Raw genomic sequence first — 22368 nt, forward strand, 5'->3', positions numbered from 1 at the left:
CCTGCGAACACAAAGAGGAAGCACTCAGTGTCACGACCCAAAATCCACAAGTCGTGATGGCACCTAACCCAACCCTCTAGGTAAGCCAACAGTCACATAATAACAATGAAATCAAATAAACATGGTCTAATAACTTAACAACGGAAGAATATCATGAAATGTTTGAGAATATAACCATATAGCTACTACAACCATCCCCAACATCTGGTGTCAACGAGTACACTAGGACTACTGAATAACAAGATATAAAACAAATCCTCTAATACAACTGTCTGAACAATGGAACAGTAAAGATAGAAATAACTGAAAGTGAACTTCAAGAATTGCAGACGACATAGTAGCTACCTCGCAATCTCTCAAAACGTTGGCAACAACTCAAGTCTGAAGATTACCTCGACCGGATGTACCTAGATCCGCACACGATATGGAGAGTGTGGTATGAGTACAACCGACTCCATGTACTCAATAAGTAACAACACTAACCTTAGGCTGAAAGTAGAGACGGGTTGAGAACAATATTCAAATGCCAATATCAATAACCGGTAACGGTTCAAAATATAAAGGAAAAATCGTAGAAATAAGTAGCTCAATGATATCATGTTCAACTTGTTCACGTTTCAGAAATCTAGACACGCTTTCAAGTATAATAGAACACAGACAAAGCATTTCATTTAACAGCTAGCATGTTGAAGGTACACCTCTATGTCTACATGTCAATCAACAATGTCATAGGGGATCCATCAATATTCATTCTTAGCACTGTAGGGGTGCCTTGCATAACTGTCCATCATCAAAGCACGTATATAAACATTATGCCTGGTCCCACTGCTGGCATGTAAGACTCCAGAGGGGCGGATCCTGCCCAAGCGCTAATCATGATCATTTATCCCAATAGTGAGGCTTGGTCCACGCGTCGCCCCAAAACCATAACACTTAGCCCAATATGGGCCTGGTGTACACGTCACCTCAAAATCAATACCAAACCAGCTTTATGTCCCAAACATAGTCATTTACCGTTCATGTCTCAGATAAACACATCTCAAAATACTATGTTTAACAGTGTTACATATAAGAGGAATCAAATAAAAAGTACTAAGACAAAGATATCATACACGGATATAGTATTATGACTGAGAACATGTGTACAAATAAGGCATATAGCTTTGAAACAGCAAGAATAACCCTATCAAGTCCCAAACAAATAGCACTTAGCCTAGACATGATGTCTAACATGAATCATAGTTCAAATGATCAAACTAGTAGGGAAAATGTGGGGATAACAAGATATGTTAGCAAACAAGCCCGGTAATAGCCTAAAGGCTTCCCCAAACCATGAACACACCGGTGCACGTACACACGCCCATCACGTAGCGCGTACGTCACCCCAATATCTTTCATATGGCATAGTTCTCTAGGTTAAATACCCTCAAATCCAAGTTTAGATGTGTTACTTACCTCAAAGCGCGCAACTTAATACTCCAACAAGCCCTTGCCTCGCGAATCTGCCTCCGAACGACTTGAATCTAGTCACAAACAACTTAATACCATCAATAATAGCTATAGGAAACAATTCCAAAGATAAACTAAGGTTTGAATCAAATACGTAAAGTCAACCCAAAAAGATAACCCCGGGCCCACACCTTGGAACCCGACAAATATTCAAAAATTCCGAACACCCATTCAATTTCGTGTCCAACCATACTAATTTTATCCAGTTCCATCCATAAATCGACCCCCAAAACACTAAATCTCACTCTCTAACAACATGGTCTAAAATCCACAAATTGCACCTCAAATGCACATAAACTAGGTGCTATAATCAATGGGTAATCAATATCTATCACTAAAAGTGATTAATCTTCACTTACCTCTTCAATTATGATGAAAAGCTCTCCAAACATCGCCCTTAGCCGAGTTCCAAAGTCCAAAATAAGAACAAAAGGACCAAACCCTCGTTTATAAGCTCTGCCCAGTGATTTCGCACCTGTGGCCCACTTAACCGCACCTGTGCTCCCGCTTTTGTGAAAAATTGGCCGCATCTTCTTCCAAACGCCGACCATACACTTCTGCAGAACAAATAAAGCATCTGCGAGTCCGCTTCTGCGAACTCATTCCACGCCTCATGTCCTTAGCCTTCCCGAAATCATCTTCTTCTGCGGTCACATTTGCGCTTCTGTGCATGCATACCAGCGTAATATGTTCGCATCTGTGGAAACCCAAGACCTCCACTACATTTCGCTTTTACGCTCATCTGCCTGCACCTACGAGCTCGCAGATGCGGAAAAATCTTCGCACCTACACTCCTCCCCAGTTCCATCCAACCTCATTTATGCGGCCATTAGGCCGCTTTTGCGGCCATTAGGCTGCTTTTGCGGCCAAATCCACGCAGGTATGGTTACACCAGACCTGAAGCCATCAACATTATCTCTAAGTGCAAATATGTTCCGCCAACCATCCGAATCACTTTCGAGGCCCCCGGGGCCCCATCCAAACTTACCAACAAGTCCTAAAACATGATACAAACTTACTCAAACCCTCAAATCATATTAAACAACACCAAAATCAAGAATCACACATCAATTCAAGCCTAATGAACTATTGAGCTTCCAACTTCTAAAATTAATGCCGAACCACATCAAATCAACTCGGATTGACCTCAAAATTTGCATGCAAGTCCCAAATGACACAATGGACCTATTCCAACTTCCTAAACCAAAATCCGAACCCAATATCAACAAAGTCAACTCTCGATCAAACCTTTCAACCTTCCAAACCTTCAACTTTCCATCTTTCGCCAAAAAGCCTCAAACCAGCCTACGGACCTTAAAATCAATATCCGGACATATTCCTTAGTCCAAAATCATAATAAAAGCAACCGTAACTATCAAAACTCCATTCCAGAGTTGTCTACACAAAAGTCAAACTCCGAACAAGTCTTCCAACTTAAGCCTTCAACCTTGAGTGTCCCAATTCACTCCAAAACCATCCCGGAACCAATCTAACCACCCCGGAAAATTGCATAATCACAAATGAATATAGAAAAGGCGGTATATAGGTGAACGAGACTACAATACACAAAATGACCGATCGGGTCGTTACATTCTCCCTCTCTTAAATAAACGTTCGTCCTAGAACGAGTATAGAATCATACCTGGAGTTTCAGAATGGTGTGGATATTTTCTGTGCATCTCCCGCTCTATCTCCCAAGTAGCCTCCTTGACTGGGTGACCTCTCTACTGCACCTTCACTGACGCTATATTCTTTGACCTCAACTTCCAAACCTGCCGGCCCAAAATAGCTACCGGCTCCACATCATAAGTAAAATCCCCATCCAACTGAACCGTGCTGAAGTCCAAAACATATGAAGGATCACCATAATACTCCCGGAGAATAGAAATATGAAATACCGGGGGAACACCCGATAGACTAGGAGGCAACGCAAGTCTATAGGCTACCTCTCCAATCCTCTCAAGCACCTTAAAATTGCCTATTTACCGATGGCTCAACTTGCCCTTTTGGCCAAACCTCATCACACCCTTCATGGGCAAAACTCTAAGAAAAACATTTTCACCCACAATATATGCAACATCACGAACCTTCCTATTAGCATAACTCTTCTGTCTGGACTGCGCTGTGTAGAGGCGCTCCTGGATCAACTAAACCTTCTTCATAGCATTACGGACCAAATCAGTGCCCAACGACCTAGCCTCTCCAGGTTCAAACCAACGATCTGAAGAACAACATCTCCTCCCATAGAAGGCGTCATAAGGAGCCATCTAGATACTCGACTAAAAGCTATTGTTGTAGGTGAAATCTGCTAGCAGAAGAAACTGATCCCATGAACCTCGGAAATCCATAACACAAGCACGTAACATGTCCTATGAGATCTGAATAGTGCGCTCGGACAGTCCGTCCGTCTAAGGATGGAATGATGTACTCAACTCAACCTGTGTGCCCAACTCTCGCTGCATTTCCCTAAAAAACTTCGATGTGAACTACGTTCCTCGGTCAGAAATGATGGAAATGGGCACACCATGCAAGCCGATGATCTCCCGAATGTATATCTGAGCCAACCGCTCTGAAGAATAGGTAGTCATCACAAGAATGAAGTGAGCAGACTTAGTTAACCGGCTTGCATCATACTTATTCAAAGTCCATGGGAGCACGACAACAAAATCCATGGTAATACGCTCCCACTTCACTTCGGTATCTCCAATCTCTGAAACAGCCCTCCCACTTTCTGATGTTCATACTTCACCTGTTGACAATTTAAGCACTGGGAGACATAGGAAACAATATCTCTCTTCATTTTTCGTCACCAATAGTGTTGTTTCAAGTCACGATACATCTTCGTGAAACCTGGGTGAAGGGAATATAGCAAGCTGTGAGCCTCCTCAAGGATCAAATCTGTCAACCCTTCAACATTTAGAACACATAACCGGCTTTTGAGCCTCATAACACCATCATCACAAATCACTACCTCCTTAGCACCACCACGCTGAACCGTGTCCCTCAACACCATCAAGTGAGGATCATCTAACTGGTGAACCTTGATACGATCCAAAAATGACGACTGAGCCACAAGCAAGAAAGAATCCGACTAGGCTCCCAAACATCCAATCTCACCAACTGATTGGCCAAATCCCGAACATCCATGGCTAGTGGCCTCACTGCTACCAGACTCTCAGCCTTTCTACTCAATGCATCGGCCACCACATTGTCCTTCTCTGGATGATATAATATGGTGATATCATAGTCTTTCAGCAACCCTAACCATCTCCACTACCGCAAACTAAGATCCTTTTGCTTGAACAGGTGCTGGAGACTCCGATGGATGGTATAGACCTTACAATGAATACCGCACAGATAGTACCTCTAAATTTTTAATGCGTGATTAATGGCTGCCAACTCTAAGTCATACATAGGGTAATTCTTCTCATGAACCTTCAAATGCATAGATGCATAGTCAATCACCCTACCATCCTGCATTAGCACCGCGCGAAGCCTAATATGCGACGCATCACAATACACGATGTAAGATCCTGAACCGGTCGGCAACACTAAGTCTGGGGCTTTAGTCAATGCAGTCTTGAGCTTCTGAAATTTCGCCTCACACTCCTCAAACCATCTGAAAGGAGCACCATTCTGGGTCAATCTAGTTAAAGGTGCAACAATGGATGAGAAACCCACCACAAAATGACGATAATAACCTGCCAAACCAAAAGAGCTCTGAATATCAGTAGCTGAAGACGGTCTAGGCCAACTCTTAACTACCTCAAATCTTCTTTGGATCTACCTTGACCCCCCTACTCGACACCACATAGCCCAAGAATGCCACCGAATAAAGCCAAAACTCACATTGGAGAATTTAGCATATAGCTTATTCTCCCTCAAGGTCTGGAGTACAACCCTCAGATGTTGCTCATGATCCTCCTATACGTCTGACTACACCAATATGTCGTCAATGAACACGATGATGAATGAATCAAGATATGGCTGGAATACAATGTTCATCAAGTGCATAAAGGTTGCTGGGGCAATTAGTCAACCTAAAAGACATCACAAGAAACTCGTAGTGACCATAGTGGGTCCTGGAAGCCTCGTCAGAATATTAGAATCCCGATTCTTGAACTGATGATACCCCGACCTCAAATCAATCGTCGAGAACACTCTAGCACCTTGAAGCTGGTCAAATAGGTCATCAATGCACGGTAGTGGCACCTGTTCTTAATTGTAACTTTGTTCAACTACCTGTAATCAATGCACAAAGGCATAGTACCATCTTTCTTCTTCACAAATAGAACCGGTACACCCCAAGGCGACACACTAGGACTGATGAATTCCTTATCAACTAGCTTCTGAAGCTGTTCATTCAATTCTTTCAACTTTGTTGGTGCCATACGATACGAAGGAATAGAGATGGGATAAGTTCCCGGCACCAGGTCAATACAGAAATCAATGTCCTTGTCCGGTGGCATGCCCGATAGGTTTGCAGGAAACACATCTGGGAAGTCTCTCACTACTGTAACTGACTCAACAGTAGGAGTATCAACACTAACATTCCTCAAGAAGGCCAAATATGCCAAACATCCCTTCTCAACCATCCATTGCGCCTTCAAATGTGAAATCACTCTACTAGGAACATAATTCAGGGAGACTTTCCACTCTAACCTCGGCACCCCCGGCATTGCAATCGTCACGGTCTTAGCATGACAATCGAGAATAGCATGACACGGCGACAACAAATCTGTCACAACCCAAAATCCCTCCTTAGGAGTCGTGATGGCACCTAGTCTATAAGACTATGTAAGCCTACCACATATTGAGTTAACAACAGATTTAAACCAATTAACTACTAAATATGAACCGGTAATTTCCATACATAGCCAACAATCATCAATAGATGTACAATATCCCAAAACCAGTAGTACAAGTCATAAGCTCTACTGAGTTCACTAGAAAATCTCTAATTACAAATAGTTCCGGAATAGAAATAAACAATGGTAAAGAAAGACAGTAGAAGGTGATTCCGAGGCCTACGAACGGAATGGTAGGTATACCTTGAAGTCTCCACAACAACTCACAATTAGAGAACTAGAGACCGATATGCTTCGAGGTACGTGGATCTACACAAAATATGTGTAGAAGCATTGCATGAGTACACCATTGCAATACCCAATAAGTATCAAGAATAACCTCAGTGGAGTAGTGACGAGGTACAGTCAAGACATATACTAGACATGATAACCTGTACAAGTATGAATATAAATCTAATAGAAGAACGAATATTAATACAAGGCTAAGCATGGTAAGAATGGAAATACAACACTAGCAAACAGAAAATAGAAGCAATGATTAGCAATAAGGAGTAAACATGTGATAACGCCACAAAGTAATCAGAACACAGTTAAAGAACCAGTGAATCCAAGTTAGGAAAAAAAGTTATAACCGAATAATCAATCGTTCTTACACAAGGTTTACCCAAGATTTATCCTGAGGTACCACACCTTATAATCACGATCACGGGTCCCAAATCATGAATCATAATCACTTGGCATCTCGTGCCCGCATTACCAATCATGACCACACGGACAACTCATGAACTGTACGGATAACTCACGTGCCAACAGTCCAATCCACGCAAAAAAGGCAGGTATACAAGGATACATGTACATGATCAATAAACAACATTATTCATACTCCTGGACTAATATAGGTGACGTGCTACAGTGTATGCTTGTGCAAGTGTACTATCACAGATCAAGTAAACATGTAAGATCAGAGACACCAAGTAGCACATTGGGAACAACACAACAAAACTCGTAATATGCATGCCACACACAAGAAGGTCACACCACCACACAATGATCATCAATAACAATGCCCCCAGGCCATCACAAATCATCCCCGACATAGCTCACCTTTTCTCGCCGCGTGCGCACCAATAAAGTAAATGCTCGCCTTGTCTCACCGCACATGCATAATAGTTATCCCACCTTGTCTCGTCATATGCAAAAACCCGACATATATATCCCACCTTGTCATGCCGGATGTGCAAATATCAATAATAATAATAATAATAGCACAGACAACTCACGTGCAAACACTCAACAATCCTCTCAACAATCCCACATGTGCTAAGAACATAACAACATAGCATACCAACTCATAACACATATGCCATATGCCACAACTTTTCCCATAACAAAAAATTTAAATACCACAACCACACATAGCCCACAACTCAACAACACTGAGTACAACAACAACAACAATAACACGAGAGTACGGTAAATAAAATAACACAAGAATTACAACAACACAAATGGACGAAAGAATAAGCTCAACAATGAAAGACATAACAAGAAATAATGACTTCATATAAGGATAACTCAACGTTAAGAGAGATTGCATGTAACAATGACTTCAAATAAGAATAAATCAACAATGAAGAGGTAGCATGTAACAATGACTTCAAATACGAATAACTCAACTATAAAAGAGATAACATAACAATAAAAGAGGCAACAACTTCACTTAAAGCATATAAGAGTATATTTGATAATAAAAGATGGAACATGTACTAACAACTTCAATTAAAGCATGTAAGAATAAATTTAACAATGGAGGTTATAACATGATAGGGTAACTTTAATTTTGTACATATGAAACCTAAGAGTCTAAACCGATCAAATTTCCACATATAAGGCCATATACACACTCGTCACCCCGTGTACACGTCTTTTGCATATTTCAAATAGTGCAATCAAACCAATCCCTATGGAGTAGTTCCCCCCGCCCCCACAAATTTAGGCAAGTTACTTACCTTAACTAGGCCAAATAAACACTTACAAATAGCTTTTCCTTTACAATTCACCTCCTCTTGGCTCACATCTAACCAAAATTGACTTAATAACATCAAATAATGCAAGAGAAATCAATTCCAATAAGTAAACCTATGATCTTTGTACAATTCGCCAAAAGTCAACAAAAGTCAACTCTGGGCCCTCCTGGTCAAAACCCGGTTCCAAGGGTAGATCATGACTACCCATAACCCCACGAATTTATATATGTATTTTGTTTCAAAATTCGAATCCAATTCGACTCTCAAATCCCAAATTTTAATTTTTCAAAACATAGACAAAATTTCCGAAATTTTCACTTTGATTCTCATGATTTTGATGTTAAATCTCATATATAATCATGTAAAATAGTTGGAAATTGATCAAAATTACTAACCCAATGATTGTAGGTAAATATTTCCTCCTAACGAGTCTAGGGTTCAACGATATGAAAAATGAGGCTAAAATACCGTCTTCCAGCTTTTATGTCCAGGCGCAGGTGTCGCAAATGCGAACCCTGCAAATGCAAAGAATGATCGCAAAAGCTACACTCATCACACCCCTGCTGATGTCGCAATTTCGATAGAAAGTTCACAAATGCGAACAAGGGACTCATCGCAAAAGCGACCTTGTATCGCAAATGCGTTACTCCCCCAGCCAAGCACCATCGCAAATGCGATTCTGACAGTTTCCAGTTACCTTCGCAAATGCGGCTCCCTCCTCACAAATGCGGTGGTCGCAAATACGAACATAATCTCGCATTTGCGAGATCTGCAGCACTTGTTCAAAAACCAACAAAAACTAAAACTCTTCAAACACTCTGAAACGCATCCGAAAGTCACCCTAGCCTCAGGGGATCCAACCCAAACATCCAAAGAAGTCTAATAACATAATACGAACTCACTCGCGCGATCAAAATACCAAAATAACATCCAAAACCACGAATTAGACCTCAAAACACAAGAAATCTACAATGAAACTCAAGAACTTCTAAAAACAAAACCGTGCGTCCGATTCCTAACAGATCAACTTGGAATGACGCCAAACATTGCAGACAAGTTCCATATAGCAAAACAGACCTATTCCAAGTCCAAAAACAAAAATCCAAGCACAATTGCTATGAAGGTAACCTACGGTCAAACTTAACAAAATTCTAAACCTTCAAATTGCCAAGTTTCGGCAAAACATGAAAAACAACCTAGGAACCTCCGAATTAAATTCCGGGCATACGCCTAAGTCCAAAATCACGATAAAATCCTACCGGAGTTATCAAAACATCATTCCGACATCATTTTCACAAAAGTCAAACCTTGGTCAATTGTTTTAACTTAAGCTTCTAAAATGAGAATCGCTTATCCAATTAAATCCTGAAACATCCGAAAATTGATTCTGACCATGCACACAAGTCATATGACACAATATGAAGCCACTCAAGTCTGCGAACCACTAAACGGAACGTTAATGCTCAAAATGACTTGTCAAGTCTTTACATTCTTCCCCTCTTAAACAAATGTTTGTCCTTGAAAGCGCCAAGAGTTTTCCTCTAACCATCAAATCACTGTATAAAATTATGATACACATGGCTACGGGGGATACTACATCACCCCAAACCACATAATCCCAACAACATCATCACAACCAAAGATTGATCCTTTCACTCATGCCGATAAGCAATAGAACTAAATGTCAACACCCATCAAGGGCCTGATTTTCACATTAACACACTGTAAAATCCTCAACTAGCTATAACAGCTCATGCATACATCCACAAGGTATAACCACACAAGGTGACATATCGGCCATATGCCCATAGCAATAAATCTGACCACAATAGCTACCCATTACCAAACTTGGTACCGATAAATAGTCTCATATCGACCAGAACCTTGTTCCCAACCTTCACAACACCGACAATGATGCAAGAAACATGTGAAACTCATAACCACTCATGCGACCAACAAGCCATACCAATACATCACCTGGGTACACACATTGCAATCCAACCTAACAAGCACATCCTGAATACAACTGAACATGGAATATAATGACAATGGCTCGTGTCCTCATCATCTGTGAGAAAATATAATGACAATGGCTCAAAATTCAAAACCAATAAATCTACACGATGGGAATGAAAGAAGTGATGTTTGCTAATAGTTTTGTAGCCTCTCAAAGATAAGTACAGGCATCTTTGTACCGATCTGCAAGACTCTACTAAACTTTCTTATGAACCGTAGCACCTATGAACCATAGAACCTATGAACCTAGCGCTCTGATACCAACTTGTCACGACCCAAAATCCCTTCTTAGAAGTCGTGATATCACCTAGTATCTAAGACTAAATAAACCTACCACATACTGAGTTAACAACAGATTTAAACTAATTAACTATTAAATATGAACTAGTAATTTCCATACATAGCCAACAATTATCCATAGATGTACAATATCCCAAAACGGAATGTACAAGTCATAAGTTCTACTAAGTTCACTAGATAATTTCTAAGTTCAAACTATTCCATAATAGACATAAACAAGGGCAAAGAAAGATAGTAGAAGGTGATTCTGAGGCCTTCAAACGGAATGACAGGTATCCCTTGAAGTCTCCACAACAATTCACAATCAGCAGACTAGTGGTCGACACATTCGAAGGTACCTAGATCTGCACAAAAGTAGTGTAGAAGCATAGAATGAGTACACCATAGCGGTACCCCATAAGTATCAAGACTAACCTCGGTCGAATAGTGATGAGGTATAGTCAGGACATCTACTAGACATGATAACCTGTAGAAGGGGTCAAAGACTAGCTTCCCTACAACACTGGACCTCTGTAATGACAGGGACAATGGTTTCTCACATGTCCCAACTCTCCACAATCGTAACAACCACGAGACAAAAATGATGGGCCTGCATCAGACCTAGAGAACTAGAATAACCACTAGAAGAACCTGATACTGATGAACCCTGAACTGATGGAGCATGATACGAGCTCTGAGATGGAAGTGCACTGAAAGATGCTGACCCAAATGAGTACTGTATGAGCCATGACTAGCTGATGCACCACGCTGAGCATGGTACAGTAAAATTATGCTTTCTCTTGCATTCATATCCGCATGTTGTGTTTATGTGATTGGTAGTTCCATGGTTTCTTGACTCGCACGTACATTCACGAGTGGTGCTAGTGTCCTGATTAAAATTTCTCTATTCGTATAGAATTGAGACTTTTGCCTCGGTAGTATTATGAGAAGCATCTATGGATTTGGACATACCACCTCGATGGTATTGTGTAACACCACTGGCATGCGATTGGCCCGTTCGCCTCAGCAAAATCGTGCATAATATTTGATAGGAGGCAGAGTACATATGAGTTTTTCCTGACTTGAATTTGACATTGTTTCTAATATTGGTTATCTTGGTTTCATTCGGCCCAGTATATTTTTCGTTGCTACTTGTTATGCTTATAACTGTCTACTTTTATGTAAGATGTTATTGGACCACTAGTAAGTGTCGACGTCGATGCCTCGTTACTTCTTCTTCGAGGTTAGACTAAAAGGTATTGGGTACTTGTTGATTTATGTACTTATACAAAACATCTGCACTAATTGTGCAAGTACTGATACAGGTACATTAGATGGCCACTCAGGCACGTAGTTGCACTAGTCGGAGACTTAGTGGTGAGCTGATTCCCATGCTTCGTGACAACTGCCTATTAAGCAAGCTCGCCTGAAAGTTCTTGTTTATGCAAAATGTTTCGTAATGGAAAAGTTGTAACAACAGAAATTACATGACATTGAAAATATGGTCTTAATTTTATGGTTGGAATTATTACTGCTAAGCTAATTTTCCAAATGAGGATACCTTATTTCAGCTTCTAACAATGTTTCGCCAACGCAATAAATCTGTGATTGCGTACTTTTATTTTCTCGAACTAAAATGGTACTTAAAGATACTTCTAATACTACGAGATATACAAGCAATTGTTCCCCTTCTTGTGGCATTCAATGTATGGCTGGTTAGATAAGTACTTCTTCAAGTACTTTAATTCCTTCTGAAATTTTGACGTCCGCTAAAAATTCCTTTGTTTTTACAACAACGAGAAAATTTGATGCATCTTTCAGAAGATCATGATATAAAGCTCCCTAGAGCTGCTATTCTTCCCATTAGCCTTTATGCTTCTTTCCTATTTGTGAGGATGTCCGTGATTTCTTCGATCACTTTGATTTGGGCTGGATTGACTTCATTGTCTCTGTTAGAAATACAAAAACCTAGAAACTAACGTGAAATGACACCTAGTGTGCAACTCTCCGGGTTCAACTTCATGTTATATCTTCGGGAATGGAAAATTTTCTCTCAAATGTTCAAGATGATCCCCTGTCTGAACAGTCTTTACTAGCATATGATTGATATACACTTCCATTGTTTCCCCTAAATGTTCTTTGAACATCATAGTTGCTAAATGTTGATATGTAGCCCCAACAATTTTGAGCCCGAAGGGCATAACCATATAGAAATAAGTCCACCTGTCTGTAATAAAATAATTTTTTCTTTATGTTTCAGATCCATTTTTTTATTATACCCGGAGTAAGCATCTAAGAAACTCAAAAGTTCATGACTCACAGTATAACCTATTAATTGTTCAATATAAGGTAAAGGGAAAGAATCCAGAGGACATGCTTTATTTAAATCACTATAATCTACACATACTCTCCAATTAACATTCTTTTACCGTAACAACCCAACTCGTTGTTTTGAGTTATAATACTTTATTTTGTGATTCAAGACTTCGAGTAGGTTCATTTGATGTTTTATGAGTTATGTGTGTGTGTGGTGGTTTTTTATTTTCGAGTGTTCGAGATAGTTTTCGAGAAAGAATTCTTATTTGTGAAGCGTTAAGTTATTGGAGTTGACTAATGTTTGACTTTTGAGTAAACAACCCTGAGTTGGTAAACTGACAATTCTATTATATTTGCATGATGATTTTTTACTTGTACGTATGTTTGATTTTGATCTCGAGCGACCCGAGCTCGTTTTGACGCTTCTAGTCAAAAGCTTGAAATTTGAACATTAGAGCTTGAAAAATATTTGGTTTGATTCTTGATTCCTAGTTTTGATGTTAGTTTTGGTGTTTTAAGCGTTCGAGTGAGTTCGTGTTAGGTATATAGAATTGTTGGGATTATTGGATGGGATCCCAATAGTTTTAGTTGAGTTTCAGGATTCTTTTGGACATTTTAGAAAGTTATCCATTGTTGGTGCTTCTGACATAGCATTTGCGATGACGGGTTCGCAAATGTGAAGGTCGCATTTGAAAATGTCAACTCGAATTTGCGAGTAAAGGGGAGAGCTCATAGTGTCTCATTTGCGAGTAAAGGGGAGAGCTCATAGTGTCTCATTTGCGATGTCGTAGATCGCGATTAAGAACAAGAGTCGTATTTGCAATGGGGCAGGCTTAGGAGAGAGTTCGCATTTGCAGTCACTTGGTTGCATTTGCGTTGCTTTTGTTCGCATTTGTGACATTTGCAACTGGGCTAAGAAGGGCTTCATAAGGAGGCAATGTTTAAGAGGATTGTCTTCCCAACTTCAAATGTTAGTATTTTTAACTTAGTATTGATTATATATCACCATTTCTCATAGATGTGTTACAACCCAAATTTGCATACCATAGATCACGCCGTAAGTTAGTCGACGTAAATCCAAGAAGATATTATCTTTGAGATGATAAGAAGTTAATCCTATTGGTCTTAAACGATACAAGGGTGTATAAGAGTGGTTAACAAGTATTAGAACTCAAACGAATCAAGGATGTTGTAACCCGTATTTTTGGGTAACACTAGAGGTGATTAACTGTCCCAAGAGGTCTTGTTTTAATTTATTTGAATCATACAATATCCGTATCATAAGTCTTGAAGTCAAGCGAGTTATGAAACAAAAGTCGATAAAAGTTGTCGCAACTTAGGTTTATAATTTTACTTAAACTTTAGGTCAAATGTTACTGCATTTTAATCCCAATGTGCTTAGAATTATGGGGTGATCTACCTATCAAATGAAGATCTATGAGTCTAGTTTCCAACGCATTAAACTGTTTGTCGATACGATCTCGGAATAGAGAGATATTCGCGTTTTCGCGAGAGTGCGCCAAGCTGCTCTCTATGGGGCCCACAAAGCCGGTTTAAGACATATGGACATATATAAGATACCTCAACCCTGTTTTAAGTCATTATTTTTCAGTATATTCAGACCTTATAACCCTAAAAACAGTCTCTCAAGGTTCTCTCATGATCCAAGACCCAAACAAAGGGCAAACAACACAAATCAAATGTCGGGAATCCCGTAGCGCTAGTAAGTTTCTTGTTCTTCTTGTTGTTGCTGATTTTTGTGCTGTTCCAGCTCGTGTGGGAGGTTGTTTTAAGTGTTTTATGTTCTGTAAATACACCTTCATATTTTTAATATCAACCCTAGGTGATTTCAAGTCTTCTAAAGTAATTCTAGTGCCGAAAAACCCGAATTAATTGCTAGTTTCGCTTCCTTGTTCTTGTGGAAGAATTGAAGGAATATTTCGTGGAAAATTAAGGTCAAATTGGAGTTGTTATTTCTGTTTAAAGGTAAGGAACCTCTTACTCTATATATATTTAAGATTATCCAAGTTGTGGCTAAGTCGTTGAAGCTAGAACTTGTGAAATATATATCGAAAGGCTTGGTAGTAATGTTGTTAGTTGGTGGACTGTTTTGGAGGCTCAATATGATTATTAATGATGTTGTTTGGGCTGTTTGGTGATTGTATTGACTTGTGGGAAGTCATATAAATAGGGGAGGTGCTGTCCGTTTCATCGTAAAATAGGTTGCGGTCGATACATAATAGTTACGACGCTTAAACGATAATGATAGTGTCATTTCTCTTATTGTAGACTAAGGAGTCGTGACATTTGCATAGCTTGAGGTTGGGCAGTATATACAAGGTATGTGAGGCTATCCCCTTCATTCTTTTGCATGACTCCGATTGTACATAATGTAATGAACGAGATCCCAAAGATACTCTACTCTTAAAAGCTAGCAGTACTTACATTGCTGCCCTTCTTATGAAACGATTGATATTGATGTTACTTCTCTTATTATTATATTATCAATGTTGTTGGTAGTTCCTGATTCTTATAAGATTCTTGATGAAGAGTTAATCCTAATAACGTGTACGAAGGATACCGACCTTACGTCACTCCGAAAGGTTCAAAATGTGATTCCAATGAGTCCAGCATGCATCATATATATGTATCTATTTTACTCTACCGAGCCGCGCTATAGTCGGCCGGGTATGGCACCTATTGTGCAACCACTGATCAGTTGGGTTTTACCGAGCTCCACGTGGCCGGGTACGATTCTACCGAGCCCTATGATGGCCGGGTACGTTTTACCGAGCCTATTATGGCCGGGTACGATATGATGATGATGATGCCCACAAAGGCATATGTTTTAAACGTTTATGTATATATATATGTATGTATCATGTATTTCATGTCAGTAGCCCTCAGAGGTACCCAGATGTCACAGGTTGTATATTCCCTATCCCTGTTTACATTATTGTTCTTACTTATGCTTTTCTGCCTTACATACTCAGTACTTTATTCGTACTGACGTCCTTTTTATTTGTGGACGCTGCATATCGTGCTGTAGGTCCTGATAGACGGGTAGACGCAGCTCCCCCATCACAGTAGGCTATCCGGTTCAGCGGTTATTAGCAAGATCCCTTCTCCAGACTTGCCGTGGTCTTGGTATGCATTTTTGTTATAGACATTATGGGTATGTCGGGGCCCTGTTCCGGAAATGTTGTAGCACTTATGTTCTTTTAGAGGCTCATAGACAGGTGTCGACTCATGTATGGTTTGGAATGCCTTGTCGGCTGATTTGTGTTGTATAGTCTTTCATGGCACCATGGTAGCTCGTACCTTATATATAGTTTCTTGACAGTCTTGTCGTCCCATGTTACGTATGTTCATGACATTATCTTTCATTGTTGGATGCTCATGATCCATGTCTACCATTTATATTGGTGCTCGGCAAGTATGGCCCGGGTGCTAGTCATGACCCTCCAGTTGGGTCGTGACAAACTTGGTATCAGAGCAAGTCTGTCCTAGGGGATGTCTATGAGCCGTGTCTAGTAGAGTTTTGATTATGGATGTGTAGCGCGCCACATTTATAATCAGGAGGCTACGTGACATCTAGGGTTGTTACCTTCTTCCTGAATCTAGATCGTGCGTAGAGTTGAGTAGTAAGTGTTCATATCTAATATTCACCTTGTTTTCTTTCAGCGATGCCTTCGACTAGGAAGCAAGCAATTAGTAAACGGCTTGATACAGCTGTGGGAGAGGGTAACATTCAGGTGCCTCCAGCCAGAGCAGGCCAAAGTGAGGCTCAGAGTGAGATGCCGTCTCATACCTCTCCGTCTCCTCCAGAGGATATTAGGAGGCACCCAGTACATCCAGTTCCTCCGTCTAGCACTACAGACCACGATATGCGCAGTGCGGTGCAGTTGTTGACTAGCTTGGTAGCTGCTCGGGCTCACTGGCAGAATACCGGTGCTGCTGATAAACCGGTTAGTGCGAGAGTTCGTGATTTTATTAATCTAGACCCTCCAGTGTTTACCAGATCAGACCCCAAGGAGGACCCACAAACATTTATTGATCAGGTTCATCGTACATTATGGGTTATGCATGCTAGTGATACGGAGGCAGTAGAGTTGGCTTCTTATCGGTTACGGGATTTAGCAGTTTTCTGGTATGATAGTTGGGAGAGATCTAGGGGTCCGAACGCTCCTCCAGCCGTGTGGAAGGAATTTTCTGAGGCCTTTCTTCGTCACTACTTGCCAGTTGAGATACGACGAGCTAGAGCTGATAAGTTCTTGAACCTTCGACAGGGTAATATGAGTGTACGAGAGTATAGTATACAGTTTGATTCTTTAGCAAGGTATGCTCCCCATATGGTGTCAGAGATGAGTGATAGGGTGCATCTGTTCGTGAACGGGTTGGGACCACATCTGATAAATGAGTGCACAACAGCCTCCTTGGTAGAGGGCATGGATATTTCCCGTATTCAGGCTTATGCCCAGACCCTAGAGGATCGTAAGCGCCAGCAAAGGGCAGATAGGGAGCAAGATAGGGGCCAGCATAAGAGGGTGAGATTTGAAGGGTATTCTGATGAGTTCAGAGGCAGTATCAGGCCCCAATCTTCAAGGAGTTCGGCGCCACCTGTAGCTAGTGCTCCTTCACAGTTTCAGAGGCCTCGGTATGATCGATTTACCTATTCTGGTTCAGGTCAGAGTTCGAGGGCATCAGGCTCACAATTTCATAGAGATACTAGTCAGACGAGACCCCCAACACCTCGTTGTGATCAGTGCGGCAAGGCCCACTTTGGACTGTGCCGTCGAGGTTCCGATGCGTGCTATTCTTGCGGACAGCGTGGCCATATGATGCGGGATTGTCCTAACAGAGGAGGTGGTGGTATGGCTCAACCGACTGGATCTGTGTCTGGTTCTTCCTCATCAGTTCGACCTCCAGCACAAGGTTTTTCAACAGTCGACAGGTCGTGGTAGAGGTAGAGGTTCAGTGCCGAGTTCGAGTGGTGCTCAAAATCGAACCTATGCTCTAATAGGTCGACAAGATCTCGAGTCATCTCCGGATGTTGTTACAGGTATATTGTCTGTGTTTTCTTATGATGTATATGCGCTAATTGATCCAGGATCTACCTTATCATATGTTACACCCTTTGTGGCTAATAAGTTTGGCATTGAACCTGAATTGATAAGTAAACCACTTGCGGTATCCACTCCGATAGGAGATTCTGTGATTGCTAGAAGGGTATATAAAGGTTGCACTGTGATGATTTGTAGTCGTCAAACCTCGGCAAATTTATTTGAGTTAGAAATGGTTGATTTCGATGTGATAATGGGAATGGACTGGTTGGCCTCATGCTATGCAAATGTTGACTGTCGTACGAAGATGGTTAGGTTTCAGTTTCCTTGTGAACCCGCCATTGAATGGAAGGGGAACATTGCTACGCCGAAAGGTAGGTTTATTTCCTATCTTAAGGCAAGGAAGATGATCTCAAAAGGTTACATTTATCATCTTGTTCGCGTTAGGGATGCGGAGGCGAAGCCGCCTACTCTACAATTAATCCCCGTGGTCAATGAATTTCCAGATGTTTTCCCAGATGAACTCCCAGGCCTTCCTCCTGAAAGGGAGATTGAGTTTAGCATTGATGCATTGCCTGACACTCAACCGATCTCTATCCCTCCATACAGGATGGCCCCGGCAGAGTTGCGAGAGTTGAAGGTGCAGTTGAAGGACTTGCTGGATAAGGGTTTCATTAGGCCTAGCACTTCACCTTGGGGTGCACCAGTCTTGTTCGTGCGGAAGAAAGATGGGTCGTTAAGGATGTGTATCGATTATCGACAGTTGAATAAGTTTACAATAAAGAACAAGCATCCACTTCCAAGGATTGATGACCTGTTTGACCAACTCCAGGATGCCAAGTATTTTCTCAAGATTGACTTGCGTTCAGGGTATCATCAGGTAAGGGTTAAGGAGAAGGATATTCCAAAGACGGCCTTCCGGACAAGATATGGGCACTTTGAGTTCTTGGTGATGTCGTTCGGGCTAACAAATGCCCCAGCAGCTTTTATGGATCTCATGAATAGTGTATTCAGGCCCTATCTTGATGTGTTCGTGATCGTATTCATTGATGACATTCTGGTGTATTCTCGTTCGGAGGCGGAACATGCGGGCCACTTGCGGATAGTATTACAGACCCTTCAGGATCATAAGTTATATGCTAAGCTCTCTAAATGTGAATTCTGGCTGAACTCAGTAGCATTCCTTGGCCATGTGAGATCTGATGAAGGTATTAGTGTCGATACTCAGAAGATCGATGCAGTGAAGAATTGGCCGAGACCTACAACACCGTCAGAAGTCCGCAGCTTCTTGGGGCTAGCAGGATATTATAGGCGGTTTGTAGAAGGGTTTTCCTCTATATCAGCACCATTGACTAAGTTAACACAGAAAGCTACCAAGTTCCAGTGGTCTGATGCTTGTGAACATAGTTTTCAGGAGCTAAAGAATCGATTGACATCTGCACCAGTGCTCACTCTCCCAGAATGAACAGAAGGTTATGTGGTATATTGTGATGCCTCAGGTATAGGTTTGGGGTGCGTATTGATGCAACGTGGGAAGGTGATTGCTTAGGCATCAAGACAATTAAAGAAGCATGAAAAGAATTACCCGACTCATGATTTGGAATTGGCTGCAGTAATATATGCTTTGAAGATATGGCGGCACTACTTATACGGCGTCCATGTTGACATCTACACAGATCATAAGAGTTTACAATACATCTTCAAGCAGAAGGAGTTGAATTTGAGGCAGCGTAGGTGGCTTGAATTACTGAAAGACTATGACGTCGAGATATTGTACCATCCCGGTAAAGCCAATGTTGTGGCAGACGCTCTCAGCCGTAAGTCAATAAGAAGCTTAATACATATTGAGGCAGGTAGACAAGGGGTGACCAAAGAGCTTCACCAGTTGGCCAATATGAGAATCAGATTGTTTGACTCTGATGACGGAGGTGTTACTGTACAGAATACAGCAGAATCATCTTTGGTAGCCGAGGTAAAAGCACGGCAATATGAAGATCCTACCTTAGTAAGATTGAGAGAGGGAATTCAGTAGTGTAAGATTACAGCTTTCAACATCGGAGGAGATGGGACATTGAGATACCATGGCCGATTATATGTGCCTAGTGTGGCAGGGTTGCGAGAGAAGATTATGATTGAGATTCATCAGTCCCGATATTCTATCCATCCTGGCTCGACAAAAATGTATCATGACGTTAAGGAGCAGTATTGGTGGGATAACATGAAGAAGTCTATTGTAGAATTTGTAGCCCAGTGTCCTAATTGTCAACAAGTAAAGATCGAGCATCAGAAACCCAGTGGATTGATTCAGAATATAGAGATTCCGACCTGGAAATGGGAGGTGATTAATATGGATTTCATTATTGGATTACCTCGCTCTTATCATAAGTTTGACTCCATCTGGGTGATAGTTGATCGACTTACAAAATCTGCCCATTTTCTACCAGTTAAGACAACTTACACGGCTGAAGATTATGCAAAGTTGTGTATCAAGGAGATTGTTAGGCTTCATGGTGTGCCGGTATCTATTATATCAGACTGAGGAGCTCAATTTACGGCTAACTTTTGGAGGTCTTTTCAGAAGGGTTTAGGCACACAAGTTAATCTCAGCACTGCATTCCATCCGCAGACTGACGGACAGGCTGAACGTACTATCCAGACGCTTGAAGATACACTACGAGCATGTGTTCTAGATTTTAAGGGGAATTGGGATGACCATCTGGCACTTATAGAATTTGCCTACAATAATAGCTGCCATTCCAGTATTAAAATGGCCCCGTATGAGGCACTGTACGGGAAGAGATGTAGATCACCAGTTGGATGGTTCGAAGTCGGTGAGACAGAATTATATGGGCCAGATTTGATTCACCAAGCCATTGAGAAGGTGAAAGTGATACAAGAGCGACTGAGGACGGCACAAAGCAGGCAAAAGTCTTATTCCGATGTCTGACGTCGTGATGTGGAATTTGAGGTTGGTGATTGGGTTTTCCTGAAGATCTCGCCGATAAAGGGTGTTATGCGTTTTGGGAAGAAGGGTAAGTTGAGTCCGTGGTATATTGGGCCTTACAAAATTCTTCGACGAATTGGACAGGTTGCTTACGAGTTAAAATTGCCATCTGAATTGGAATTTGTCCACCCGGTATTCCATGTATCTATGTTGAGGAAATGTGTTGGAGACCCTTCTCGGGTCGTCCCTATCAAAGATGTACAAGTTACAAAGGATCTATCATATGATGAAGTGTCAGTGGCTATATTAGATCGACAAGTCCGCAAGCTGAGAACAAAGGATGTAGCTTCCGTGAAAGTATTATGGAGGAACAAGAATATAGAAGAAATGACATGGGAAGCAGAAAAGGAGATGAAGTCTAAATAACCTTACCTATTCCAGAGTGAAGATAACGAGGATGCCGGGGGAAAGAAGGACGCATTATAAGGTGAAACGGCTCTATGAGGTAAGCAATAGCTTGTGAATACTCTTTTTTTTAATACAAAATGGTGATATGCAGACAATGTACATATCCATAATGCTTTGTATAGTCTAGTAAGGCCATAGGTTGGGTTTAACTACTTGCAAGTTTGGCTAGTATCCATTTTATAGTGGAAACTCAACCGGAAATCTCCGTCGGAATCCACGATGAGTTAGACACCCCATAAACCCTTACATTCGAGGACGAATATTCCTAAGGGGGAGAGGGTGTTACAACCCAAATTCGCATACCATAGATCACGCCATAAGTTAGTCGACATAAATCCAAGAAGAGATTATCTTTGAGATGATAAGAAGTTAATCCTATTGGTCTTAAACGATACAAGGGTGTATAAGAGTGGTTAACAAGTATTAGAACTAAAACGAATCAAGGATGTTGTAACCCGTATTTTTGGGTAACACTAGAGGTGATTAACTGTCCCAAGAGGTCTTGTTTTAATTTATTTGAATCATACAATATCCGTATCATAAGTCTTGAAGTCAAGCGAGTTATGAAACAAAAGTCGATAAAAGTTGTCGCAACTTAGGTTTATAATTTTACTTAAACTTTAGGTCAAATGTTACTGCATTTTAATCCCAATGTGCATAGAATTATGGGGTGATATACCTATCAATTTAAGATCTATGAGTCTAGTTTCCAACGCATTAAACTGTTCATCGATACGATCTCGGAATAGAGAGATATTCGCTTTTTCGCGAGAGTGCGCCAAGCTGCTCTCTATGGGGCCCACAAAGGCGGTTTAAGACATATGGACATATATAAGATACCTCAACCCCGTTTTAAGTAATTATTTTTCAGTATATTCAGACCTTATAACCCAAAAAACAGTCTCTCAAGGTTCTCTCATGATCCAAGACCCAAACAA

At 41.0% G+C, this 22368-nt stretch overlaps 1 protein-coding gene across 1 annotated transcript; it reads right to left on the reverse strand.

Moving 5' to 3' along the window:
* Nucleotides 1–3995: 3995 nt before the first annotated feature.
* Nucleotides 3996–6188, reverse strand: LOC138900042 (uncharacterized). The gene is made up of 5 exons (XM_070186744.1): nt 5752–6188; nt 5049–5128; nt 4627–4727; nt 4360–4573; nt 3996–4240 (listed from the first exon to the last, which is right to left on the reverse strand). Exons 1-5 carry the CDS (start codon nt 6186–6188, stop codon nt 3996–3998), a joined length of 1077 nt encoding a protein of 358 aa, XP_070042845.1.
* Nucleotides 6189–22368: the final 16180 nt, after the last annotated feature.

This window comes from Nicotiana tomentosiformis, chromosome 10 (genome assembly GCF_000390325.3).
Source record: "Nicotiana tomentosiformis chromosome 10, ASM39032v3, whole genome shotgun sequence".
NCBI lineage: Eukaryota > Viridiplantae > Streptophyta > Magnoliopsida > Solanales > Solanaceae > Nicotiana > Nicotiana tomentosiformis.

Coding starts and splice junctions, on each gene's coding strand:
- LOC138900042 (XM_070186744.1), bottom strand. CDS start 6,188: ATGCCGGGGGTGCCGAGGTTAGAGTGGAAAGTCTCCCTGAATTATGTT. Junction 5,129..5,751: donor CCTTTGTGCATTGATTACAG/GTAGTTGAACAA, acceptor TGCTCCTTTCAG/ATGGTTTGAGGAGTGTGAGG. Junction 4,728..5,048: donor AGACTTAGTGTTGCCGACCG/GTTCAGGATCTT, acceptor TATATCATCCAG/AGAAGGACAATGTGGTGGCC.